The sequence below is a fragment of the Centroberyx affinis genome, unplaced genomic scaffold (assembly GCF_046629955.1).
Source record: "Centroberyx affinis isolate AG114_WGS23_722 - 3 ecotype Tasmania unplaced genomic scaffold, CSIRO-AGI_Caff_v1 ptg001083l_1, whole genome shotgun sequence".
NCBI lineage: Eukaryota > Metazoa > Chordata > Actinopteri > Beryciformes > Berycidae > Centroberyx > Centroberyx affinis.
In genome coordinates, this window is record NW_027279630.1 from 214608 (window position 1) to 226845 (window position 12238).

General features: G+C 39.3%; 2 protein-coding genes across 3 annotated transcripts; one reads left to right on the forward strand and one right to left on the reverse strand.

The window, feature by feature from the left end:
* Window positions 1-1089: 1089 nt before the first annotated feature.
* On the forward strand, window positions 1090-4587 carry LOC139647473 (serine/threonine-protein phosphatase 2A 55 kDa regulatory subunit B delta isoform). 2 transcript variants are annotated; one of them, XM_071523370.1, is made up of 10 exons: window positions 1090-1239; window positions 1434-1508; window positions 2047-2144; window positions 2281-2446; window positions 2571-2683; window positions 2784-2961; window positions 3102-3266; window positions 3502-3671; window positions 4031-4122; window positions 4292-4587. In XM_071523370.1, exons 1-10 carry the CDS (start codon window positions 1233-1235, stop codon window positions 4569-4571), a joined length of 1344 nt encoding a protein of 447 aa, XP_071379471.1. In that variant the 5' UTR covers window positions 1090-1232; the 3' UTR covers window positions 4572-4587. The 2 variants fall into 2 exon arrangements, with proteins under 2 accessions (XP_071379471.1, XP_071379472.1); XM_071523371.1 differs by having other exon boundaries at window positions 1233-1283; window positions 1460-1508.
* Window positions 4588-4733: 146 nt separating this feature from the next.
* On the reverse strand, window positions 4734-9702 carry bnip4 (BCL2 interacting protein 4). Its single transcript, XM_071523372.1, has 6 exons — window positions 9561-9702; window positions 8904-9069; window positions 8693-8753; window positions 8379-8485; window positions 7865-8014; window positions 4734-6783 (listed from the first exon to the last, which is right to left on the reverse strand). Exons 1-6 carry the CDS (start codon window positions 9601-9603, stop codon window positions 6741-6743), a joined length of 570 nt encoding a protein of 189 aa, XP_071379473.1. The 5' UTR covers window positions 9604-9702; the 3' UTR covers window positions 4734-6740.
* Between the last annotated feature and the right edge of the window lie 2536 nt (window positions 9703-12238).

The following is a 12238-nucleotide window of genomic DNA, read 5'->3' on the forward strand; positions in this document are numbered from 1 at the left end:
TTGTTATGGGGATCAAACCTATGACCACTCTGACGCCTTCAGGTTTTATGCTTTATGCATACCAACGAGGCTTGTAGGCACCAATCTCCAAAAGTAACGGCAACAATGATAGTTCTGTGACTTTTGCAAAATTTCACAATTTACTTGAATCACTTGGGAGTTTTGAGACTCCCAAACTTTGGGAAATTTTATGCTTGACATCTATATGGTAGGCAGTTTGTAGGAATGGCCTACTGAGTAGTTGATTTCTAATTCTTACAGTTCAAAAATTCATACGACAAAACAAAAATTTTGCATTTTGACTGTACACCAAAGGTGTTTGCTTGTTTGCTTACTTAGTATCTTATGAGGACAGGTCATGAAGGTCAGACAAAAGGAAAAAAAAGCCTCTTTAGTGTCAGTGAGATTAAGTGGACTATATGACAACAACAACAATAGTCAGTTTGGTTTGCTCCTGTTTAGGTGCAATATTCACTCCCAACCAAAAACTTAAGTGGATCTTCATTATTTCCCCACTAGATGTCACCCTCTGACCACATAACTGAAGGGGGCATTTTATCCTAGGTGCCTCATGTTTTTGAGTTACAAAGCATCACACACATTATATACAACATCAACAATCACCTAGGAAGCAATCAAAAAGTTTAATAATGACAAATTTTGGAAATGGAAGTTATTGTTTTTTCCATCTCTACAAGGACATAGCCATATTCTGCAAATGTCACTCATAATAAATACCAAGAGCATTAACGCTTACTTTAAGCAATAATGACTGTTAAAGCAATGCTTTTTTGGTTTTTCTTTTTTCTTTCTTTCTTTTTTTTCATTTTAATCTAAATACCCATTAAGATATGCAGTTGTTATTGGGCGACTACATCCATGAGATGGTAGCTGAATTTGTTTTAATGGGCTTAATGAGCAGCTATTGGTTAATATGTAATGTAATACAATAAAGTTGAATGGATAGAAAATACAGAGTAAATGCAAATTTTTAGAAAAAAGATGCTCAGGAGGATGGATGGAGCCAGGATGTGGCATGTGTGCATGACGTCATTTGTCCATGTACTGTGCGCCATTTTGGAAGAAAAAAATCACGGATAATTTCCGTGGTCTTGACAGATCTGGACCCGAGTCCTCACACTGATTGTGGATGTTATCTATTTCCCTAAGCAAGTTGCATTGGCTGAATAGATATTGCAAGCTGTGTACAGCAAGAGCTGCTAAATGAAGCAATGGCGGGTAAGCTACTTTTGAAGCCAGGAAAAGGATCCACCTCACTTGGTGTGTGTGATGGCCTGAATCTGCAAGTTAGCTAGCCAACGTTAGCGCTGGATAGCTAAGTTGCTAGTTGTCAAACTGTGTCACTGTCAGGTCATTTTATCACCAAACGAAATGTTTATCCGATACAAACTAACACGGTGTTCTGTTTATAGGAGTTGCAGGTGGAAATGATTTTCAGTGGTGTTTCTCTCAAGTGAAAGGGGCGATAGATGAAGATGTTGCGGAAGGTAAGTAGCTAACGTTAGCTTGGCGGCTAGGCTAAAACGTTAGGTAGCTAGCTAGCTGGTTCTGATGATGATGCTGTGTGGGCATCTTCTCGTGAGATGCACGATAGCTAGATGGTCACACAGCTTTTAATATAGTTCGACTGTGGAAAATGACGGAGGTCTAATTGCGGATTCCTTGCACAAAACATCCTTTTATGTCTAAATTACAGTCCGTTTGCTAGCTAGCTGTGAGCTAGCTGGTAGCTAAGCTATTAAAGGGGAGCGACCGTGTCCATGACGTCAATGTGCTGCGTCCATAAATTGTCGAGTGACATCATGCTTGTTTTCATGAATTGGTACATAAATGGGTCTACCTGTTTACGCGATATTTGTGTGCGTAAGGTATCATGTAGCTGTATTACTGTTTGCTGGACAAGCTGTCCCATTGGCCACACATTCAGTTTGCAGTCAGTCATAATGGCACAGCATTAGCTGTCATTACAGTAATCATCATGAATGCTGAGCAATTTGGTAAAGTCTGACTTTTATCTGTTTTCAGCTGACATAATCTCAACAGTTGAATTCAACTATTCTGGAGAATTACTTGCTACTGGAGATAAAGGAGGCAGAGTAGTGATATTTCAGCATGAACAGGAGGTAAGTTTTATATTGAATGGAAAGTGACTATCTTCATCAACAGTGTGATGTCAGTTGTGCTGTGGTATAGTCTAGTGACTGGTGTTTTGGTGTATATATAGCATTGTGCCTTATGTTTTGCACATCTTTCTTTCAGTCTAAGAATCGTCCACACCTGCGTGGGGAGTACAACGTCTATAGCACTTTTCAGAGTCATGAGCCAGAATTTGACTATTTGAAAAGTTTAGAAATCGAGGAAAAGATAAATAAAATAAGATGGCTACCCCAACAAAATGCTGCTCACTTTCTACTTTCGACAAATGGTAGGAACTTTGTTTTCCATCTGTCTTGAACATTTGTATATATCAAGTGTTAACTGCAAGACATACATATCACACAATTGTTCCTCACCTTTACAATCTATGTATCTTATCTGTTTTTGTTCAGATAAAACTATCAAATTGTGGAAAATAAGTGAAAGGGATAAACGGGCAGAGGGATACAACCTGAAAGATGAAGATGGACGACTCAGAGACCCCTTTAGAATCACCTCTTTACGGGTATGATTCATCATACCTCAGACCATTCTCCTTTCTGAAAATGGCTTTGAAAGTTACTGAAACAAATATTTTCTCTTAATGGCGCATTTTGTATTTTCAGGTACCAGTGCTGATGCCAATGGATCTCATGGTAGAAGCAAGCCCACGGAGGATCTTTGCAAATGCGCACACCTATCACATTAATTCCATTTCTGTAAATAGTGATCATGAAACGTACCTCTCCGCAGATGACCTAAGAATAAATCTATGGCACTTGGAAATCACAGACAGAAGTTTTAGTATCCTTTTTCTGCAACAGATAGCAGAACTTAATCTTAAGATATGTGGCTTATTATGGGCGCAAATTGTTTGCATTCTGTGCTGACTTTAAACCTAAGGGCACTTGTTTCAAAACAGTTCCTTAACAGTGTGTTTCCAGATATTGTAGACATCAAGCCTGCCAACATGGAGGAACTGACAGAAGTAATCACAGCTGCTGAGTGCCATCCACACCAATGCAATGTATTTGTGTACAGCAGTAGCAAAGGCACCATCCGCCTGTGTGACATGCGAGCAGCAGCACTCTGCGATAGGCACTCAAAGTGTAAGTACATCCAGCAAGTATGAAGTGTAAAGAAAGCGTTAATTTGTAATAGGAGGCTGTTGCAGTTTTTCTTTTACTTGCTAACATACCAATAAGGATTTCTTTATTTGGTTTCATTTACCAGTTAATATTCAGTGCTAAGAATGATTTTAAAAACTCTGACTTTGAAATATATTGTAACAGCATGTGATTGTATTTATATCAACTGCCATTGTGAGGATGTTTCTGTTTTCAGTCTTTGAGGAGCCTGAGGATCCAAGCAGCAGGTCCTTTTTCTCTGAGATCATCTCCTCCATCTCGGACGTGAAGTTCAGTCACAGCGGACGCTACATGATGACACGTGACTACCTCTCCGTCAAAGTTTGGGACCTCAACATGGAGAACAGGCCAGTGGAGACGTATCAGGTGAATATGCTACATATTAATATGATATCCGGTGACTTCACACATTACCGACGTTAAACCCTGTGTGAGGCCAACTAGAACTAAGCCTGAAAGAGCTTGGAAAAATTCCCTCTCTGATTCCACTCAACTTAAAATCTCATTTTACATAGACTGAATAGTTGCCCAGTGGTAAAGTCCTTTGGCTATGTGGCTTCCATCATGCAGTGACACCAACACATTGGGCGCAAGTAAAATATTTGGGCCAAGTATTGAGTATGGTGGTTAAGTCCTTTTACACATTATGTGACTTCCACCATACACAGATACAAACACATTGGCACGAGTGAAATATTTAGGCTAAGTATTGTGTTTTGTTTCAGGTCCATGAATACCTTCGCAGTAAGCTCTGCTCCTTGTATGAAAATGACTGCATCTTTGACAAATTTGAGTGCTGCTGGAATGGCAGTGACAGGTAAGCATCTTTGCTGTACCAGGTTGTGTTTCACTTCTTACTGGCCTGTGTTCTGTATTTCCTTTATTTTCTCATACTTTTGGACTGGATTATAGATTTTTTTTTTGCCTGTGACACCAAGGTTTTATGGCAAGTAAACAGCATTCTTTTCTTTTCCTTTCTCCCTCAGTGCCATCATGACCGGCTCCTACAACAACTTCTTCCGAATGTTTGACCGCAACACCAGGCGGGACATCACACTGGAGGCGTCCAGGGAGAGCAGCAAACCACGGGCCACCCTCAAGCCACGCAAGGTGTCCACTGGTGGCAAGAGGAAGAAGGATGAGATCAGCGTGGACAGCCTGGACTTCAACAAGAAGATCCTCCATACTGCCTGGCACCCCAAAGATAACGTGATTGCTGTGGCGGCCACCAACAACTTGTACATTTTCCAGGACAAAATCAACTAGAAGATTTGGGGCTCCAGAGGATAGGGCTTTTACCGTACCTGTGTAGTTAAGCCTACTACTTGTCTATCTGTATAAGAAGAAACAGCCTCGTTGTCCTCCTGGTGAAGAATTCGAAAGCACGTGTCTACTTTTTTTGCCACAGGAGGTTGATCCATAGGCCTGTTTTATTTTGAGTCTGAGCTTAGGTTGTTTTTGCCTTTGGCATCAGGGCAATCAACATGCCCCCTGACCCAGAAAGCCCAACTCGGGTCTAATTGACGGAATGGCACTCCCTAGAGGTCAAACTCTTGAACGTTGGTGTTTGTGTTGACATTTTAAGCCTTCATTTCATGATTTAACGACCGAACTCTTGGAAGCCCTAAAAATGACGTCTTGTCAAAGTTGTAACACCATTGCAAAGATTTTGGGCCCATCTGAAACATGGATTGATGGCCAATAAGCCTAACTGTAACATTCCCCCATTGGCCATGTATTCAGGCCAAACTACTGGTGGCAGAGGTCATGAATTTGGAAAGTGGACTTATTTCTTTTCTTCCCCTCCCTCCTATTACTTTACCCCAGTCAATACGGTGACATAATTTCACTGACTGTATCTACTCAAGTACACCTTGTCATCCACATAATAAAAGAAACTAAAACTACAGATGTGTTTTTAAATTTAGAAGTATGTATTAAAACATGTTGTTCTTTATTGCTTTGCATGTTTTTATGTTGTAGAGAGGTGGAAAAATGTCCAGTCACACCACTGTCTTTTGAGCAGATCTCAAGCAATCTTGTTAAGGAAATACTATTTGGGGCTATAAGTTTCAGAACCACTGTTGGAGACAACCGATGTGTTTGTGTCAAGACATTTATTTCTAGTTTTTGACCATGTTTTAGGATGCAGGCTGGAAACTACATGGCACAAGATGGGGCCCAGGACAAAGGGAATCTGCAGCCTTAATACCTACTTCTATCAGTGACAGCTACAAGTTATGTCCCCAAACGTTTTACAAACCTCATGTGCATTATTTTTAAATCCTATTTTATAGAGTTATGTCCTCATATACTGCTGCTATATGTGGCTGTCTATGAATACACATTAAGAGGAGGAAAATTGCACACCATACAGTTTATGTGATAGAGTGCCTCCAACTCATGTAATAAGTAGGAAATTCAGACAGGCCTCATACATGTGCCCTTATTCATTTATTAGGGATGTCACTCAAATTTTAACTGCGTATTGCAAATGTGGATCTTATCTCTCTAGTTGTGAATGCAGAAATGAAGGTTGACTACACAAAACATATACTGATGACATTAAAACAAACACATAATAATGCATTGTCTTTGTCCATTGATTCCTAACATGGTGGCAATGTATTCACTTGTTTATTATTTTGACCAAAGTTCAATAAAATCATAATTGTGTTCATCTGCATGTGGTCTTTTATCTTTGATGGTTATACAGGCATCATGTTCTTGTTTGGTGTGTAAATACAGCAGGGCCATAGAAAATGATAATTGGAATCACATGGTTACAATCTTTATTTTGTCTTGAGAAAAAGAAAACAGCACATGGACCATAATTGTGTTGAATAAGCTACCGTATTCACATTTTTTTTTATAATATCTGTCAGTGTTCCTCTGGCATGTTGCATTTGAACAAGTTGAGCAGTCATTAATGGAGGCAATCACTTAAACACTAGGCTAATAATGATCCCTTGGGCATAGAAAAAAAATACTACAAGTCAAAAACCGTAATTTGCTTTCATCAACAGCCCATGTGTAAAAGAAACCAGACATATACGAGAATCAACTGACAGCAGTTATATTTAAAGCGACAGTGATTTTTCATTGTGAAATGAACAAGGCATGGCATGTCAGTTCCCAAAACGTGCAGATTTAAGGAGCAGGAAGCAGCAACAGTCATCACCAGGCCAGGGTGGGGACTACAGCAAGGAACAGAAGATCGGTCATTGTTGTCTACATAAGCAAGTAGTCACAGCAGTAAGACACAATGACTGATCCTTGGTGCTCCATGCTAGCATGAGTGACATGGGGGGCAATCAACCACATTGGAGTGTGTCACATGGACACATCTCCCTTGATCTTCAGAAAGTCCCATTTTAAGGCATGCCAAGCTGGTCACATCAATGTGACAGGTGTCACAACACATCACCATCCCGCTCAGTAGGTGTTGTGAGAGGTCAGGCGCTTCCCAATGTATATCCTAAGAGGAGAGGGACAAACAAAGAAAATAATTAAGATGGTGCTGGTCACAAGATGTAGAATAAATTACACTATCTGCAGGTGTCATTTCTCTAAAAAGATGCATTACCAAAACTGTGCTATTATGCTTGACTGAATAATACTAAAAGTAGAGGTTCATCTGTGTTATTTTAAGATCCAAATAGAGCCAATTATCACTTAGTTTCCTCACTAGAAAAAATACCTGTAATGATGACCTGTAATCTTTGCATTTGATAGAGGTTTATGGAAGTACCATCAGGGTTTATTTAGGGATTGGCATCCCTCCCTTATGAAATTTCTGTTGTTTTTATATTTTTACTTTTAAACAGAATAAATATTTTGGATGTCCTGCATTTTAAGTAAAATATCCTAATTTTTGAAAACAATGTCATAGCGGAGGCCAAACTATCTAATCAGTTCTCCAACTAATTTGTGGGATGAACTGTGAAATGATAATGCAATCTTATTCCACGCTGATCATTTTCAGGCAGATTAACACTCTTCAACAGCTGAATGGCTTGAAAAAACCATGCAGGACTTTAGCGATTGGTGGAAAGTGCCATGTAAGGCGGGACTTCTGATGTAAACAAACCCAACTTCTCAGGTGAAAGTGAACGTGTGCTGATTTGCAAAAGCAGAACTTGTCGGTCAGGTACTACTTTTCATTCACAAATAAAATGTAGGCTACATTGTATGATTTTATACTACTATTTTATGCTTACACCTTCAACCCATAAATCTCCTCCATGGATTACGTTACTACACATCTCTGAAGTTGATGAGCGATATCATAAATGTGATTGAATGGCATCTACAAGGTAGGGAGCACCAGTTTGATTTTAGCTAATTGTGTGATAATGGCATGTAAACATCCACAGCAATTTTGTAAGGGAGAGAGGCCAAACTGGAAAATTAGGCCAACTTTCATCAACAACAGAGGAATCCTTTAAGGGGTTCTTCAAGGATCCTAAAGAAAGAACCCCCCACGGGTTCCTTGAAGCCTTTTTTACGTTTTAAAGTGCATGGCCAAAGTTAGATAGAGTTTAAACAATGCTACTTACCCTAGGCCAACAGCAAGTATGTGAGAAATGATTAACGAGGGAAGGAAAATCTTCAGAAAGTCAGCTGAGAGAACGCCTCCCTTTTTCATGACGCTGGTGTTCCTAATGCTGAGAGAGGTCGAACGCTTGGGGTGCTTCAGCAGGAACTCCCTACAGAGGGGCACATCAATTTTTAATTCATTTGAATTCATTAAAATAAATGAGTGCCTGTCTAATGTCATAACATTAACACCTCCACTCTCACACAGACGGAATCTGAAATTCCATTAATTACAGTTACAAATCACTGCGTAAAATAAACGTAGATGTTTTAGGTTAATCTGATGAAAGGTTTAATAAAGTCCTATGGCTGTTAACTCTGGTAGTGATTATTATACTTTTTATTTTTCTAGCGGTAACCTTTTTGCCTGTGATTATACCTTGATATAATTATGTTAACTAAGTTAATTCCATTGAAATTACACAAACGTCCCTCCAAACACTCAGAGCTACAAAATCAGCAGAGGTTACATACTTTGGTGGATTGTTCTCAGGTCGACTGGACCAGTCCCAGATCCAGTCAGCATTTTTCTTCATCAGGTTCTCGACTTCCCGTCTTCTCTCTTGGAAGTCTTCATCTGACTAAAAAAACACCAAATGCGGATAATTAGCTACTGTTAGTGCTCACCCAATGTTCTCATGGCCTAAACCATTCAAAACAACAAACTCCCTTACAAAACAGCATGTGGGCTATGTAATAAAACCAAGCTAAATGACCTAGACTTAATCTAAGAACATATTAACCATGTGGCACATTTTCGTACAGGTCAGTAGTCACAATGAATATACCTGCGAGCTGTTTCCCTCTGAGCCTCTCCACAGAAGAAGGGGGGTCTGTGCTCTTAGCGGGCTATTGTAAGGCAGACAACACCACACAAAGGAAACTTTGAAACATGAAACATTTAAGACTGGATTTAAGACAGGATAAGACAGGATTTTATCAACAATTCACAATCTGCTTAACAGAATATACATCTGAATATACACCTAAATCACAAACCTGTTGCACTGTGAGCTTCCTTTGGAGCTGCTCCTGCCCGACTCATGCTGTGCATCCAGCAGCATTTTCTCCATGTCACCCTCCAGACTGGATGCAGGTATTTGTTCCTGGCTTCCATGAGGGCTCGGACCCCGAGAGCCTGCAAAGTGAAGCTCAACCCAGGAACCTGAAAACAAATCAACTGCATAGTCTTGACTCACATACACAACTCGTTTGGTATCCAGATAAGAGCGAGTACAGTGTTACTGGCAGTGTTATAAATACAGGGAGAGCAGGGATTGACAGATAAGGCTGTAACAATAACGGGACACGTACTGGCCTTGAAAGCCTTTTGCAACGTTAGTCAAATGAGCGTGATTAGCTGACGATTAGATGATAGGTTCTAGCTAGATGAGCTATTCTCTTGTAGGGATCTCCAAACAAGGATGTTTCCCAAACGTCTTGTAAATCGACAAGCTAAAATAGTTATAAATAGCGTCTATATAATAGTAGCATTAGCGTCGATCTAGCTAGCTACCCGACTCCCCAGACCAGACTGTTTACAGAGCCATCTGATTTTGTAACGTCGTGTTTTCCTCAACTATCTGCTAATGTTAGCATTAAAGCTGGCGAGTTATCCGCTGCTCTGTCATATATATATATATATAAATATATTACCTTGCAAGCTCTCGTCAGATGCAGTGTCCTTTGGAAGCGACATCGTGGTGATATAAACTTTTGGGTCAACTCGTTACGCAGTTTAAATGCGTGAATTTAAGCGAAATGGTGGCGAAATCTGTTATAACCAGCTGGAGCTCCAACTACCACAATAACAATGACGCAATGTTCTGTTTATCTAAAATGTGATTGGCTCTGAAAAGAGGGCAGGCACTGTACGTACACTCAGCTCCTGTCTGCCCAATCACACACACAAACACACACTTCTTGACCAACTTCCTTCACATTGTTTTGCTGTCAGCTGACATGCTATCTTCCTTTTAACCAATCTTTATTTTCACAAAATCTGACATTTAGCCCAGGCTCGATTCTGTGCATTCCCTACTTATGGTACCTTGTCGTTTTAAATTACTTTTTGAAGCACTTTAACTGATTTGTCTGCAGATGGCAGTGATGGCTCATAATTTTCTCTGTCTCCCTCTTTCCAGGGCCATGTTAGAGCAATGTACTCTTCTCACTGTACTTTCTGGACGGTCTCTTGCAGTGAGTCTTTGCATGTCTCTGTCCTGTATGTGTCAGTAGGCCTAAGAAGGTGTACCCAAATGTGATTAAATAAATGTAATTCTGGTTAAAAAAATTTGCATGGATCATGACCAGAGGAACAGAGAAACATGGTATTAACTGCGTTCCTAATGACTCAAATTCACTTAATTTCTTCAAACCCAGAGTAACAAATGAGAGTAATAAATTAAACCTTAGGCCTCTTATAAAAAAAAAAAAAATCCTGTGGAGACAATTCCATTTCGGATCAGTGTGATGAAGCAGGGTGTTAGGAAGAAAAATGAAGAGGTGTTTATATTGGCATGAGATATACCCAGAGGTGCTGTATTTTGACAAGGTAAAACAGATTCACTTATTGCTTATGATTTCTTCAAGAAGTGACATCAAATTAGAAGCTGTCAAAATTAATTATGTTCCGCACACTAGCTACCATGGAGATTAGTATGGCTGATTGTTCTTGCAAAATTAAATCACATCTGCAACTAAGGGGGGGGGGGGGGGGGGCTGTAATCATTCTTCTCCTTTCTAGTAGCCTACGGTTTACAGTGGAGTATGGCGCTCACATTATTTCACAACCAAAATAAATTACTTTGGTATCCTGGGTTAGCAAAAATGTTTCTCCTGCAGTTGTCCTCCTTGCAACAAATGAGCCTGAACAAATAAGCAATATGAGATTCTGTTTAGGCTTGCAATCTTGTTTGGGTCTTATTTTCTGTAACCATTTATATAAAGATTTTTATCTCATACTGTAAGTCATTGTCTAGGATCATATCCTCCCTTTTGTCATACAGTTGAGTGAACATTATATATAGAGGGTCTGAAAGAGGCACATATTGATTAAGCAAGGAATGGAGAGAGCCATTTGAAATTCTCTTCACTCTAGCAGTGAAGAAAAAATACCTTTGTCGCACTGCACCACATTACTCCTTCATCAGTTGAAAATTCACCAGTAAACCAACTAAGATAGATCAGAGTAGGCTAGACACTTTACAGATTATGGCATTATGAGCGTCGGTAATCACCATTTCCCAATATCAGAGAGAATGACATAGTGTATGGAACTGTAAAAAAGTTAAAAAGAAAAAAGTATGGTCTGCTTCATAAAATAGTAATGTGTTATGTTAGTCATGACATGTTTTGGAGATATAAAAAAAAGACGATAGAGACCTTACAGGATGAATACTTGAGTTTAAACATATACTGCTAATAGGCTACTTTAAGAGGACAAAAATGATTAGATATTTCCTCAAGAGTAAGTGACCTTTATGAAAGGTTACAGAAGATTAAAATATGAATCTAATCATGGCATAATATTCCAATAGCCAAACCTCTTGTTGAAACCATTATTTTCAGCACTTTGGTGACGAATGCCGTACAACATGCGTTAAAATATGCAAGTGATGTCTATGGTGCTCAATGCGATTTGAATGAAAAGTTCAAAGAGTATATCACAACAGTAATATATCTAATAATATGGGATACCAAAATTGCAACTGTTTCTGTTGACTTAAGTTTTTCCTCATGTTCATTCAGTGTTGTCAGCGTCTATAATGGAGGCAATATTGGTAGTAATATTGCTAAGTATAGTAGATGTTGTGTTCTGCTCCACATCCCAGCACTCATCACAAGAGTGCTCTTACCAGATGGCATTGGTACCACAATGAATGCTGTCTACAATGTTATGATAATGCCCCTCCATCACGACACTGAATTATTTACCATTTCAAGAGTACTACATGGCTTTTACCAAAAGCTTTCACAGCTCAGCACAGAATCTAATGGAAGAGATACCGCAAAGCACTGATAAAGTAACATACCAAAACACAAACAACTTACTTTGCCCCATGTATGAGTTCACAAGACCAGTGTACAGCTGGTCTTGGGAATACCACTGAATTTCAGAGTTCATATACCTATTGTTTGGGACAGTACGACCAATAAGCCAGAAACCAAGGAAGACTTAAACCTATGATTATATCAAGATGTAAAATCTGGAGCTGCCCGACCAATAGAGTTTTACAAAACTGACTGGAAGCAGCTCAAACACAGCCTCATTATTATAAGATTATATAGACTATATATAAAGGGAGAGGTGCTCATCCATATCAAAAATAAAT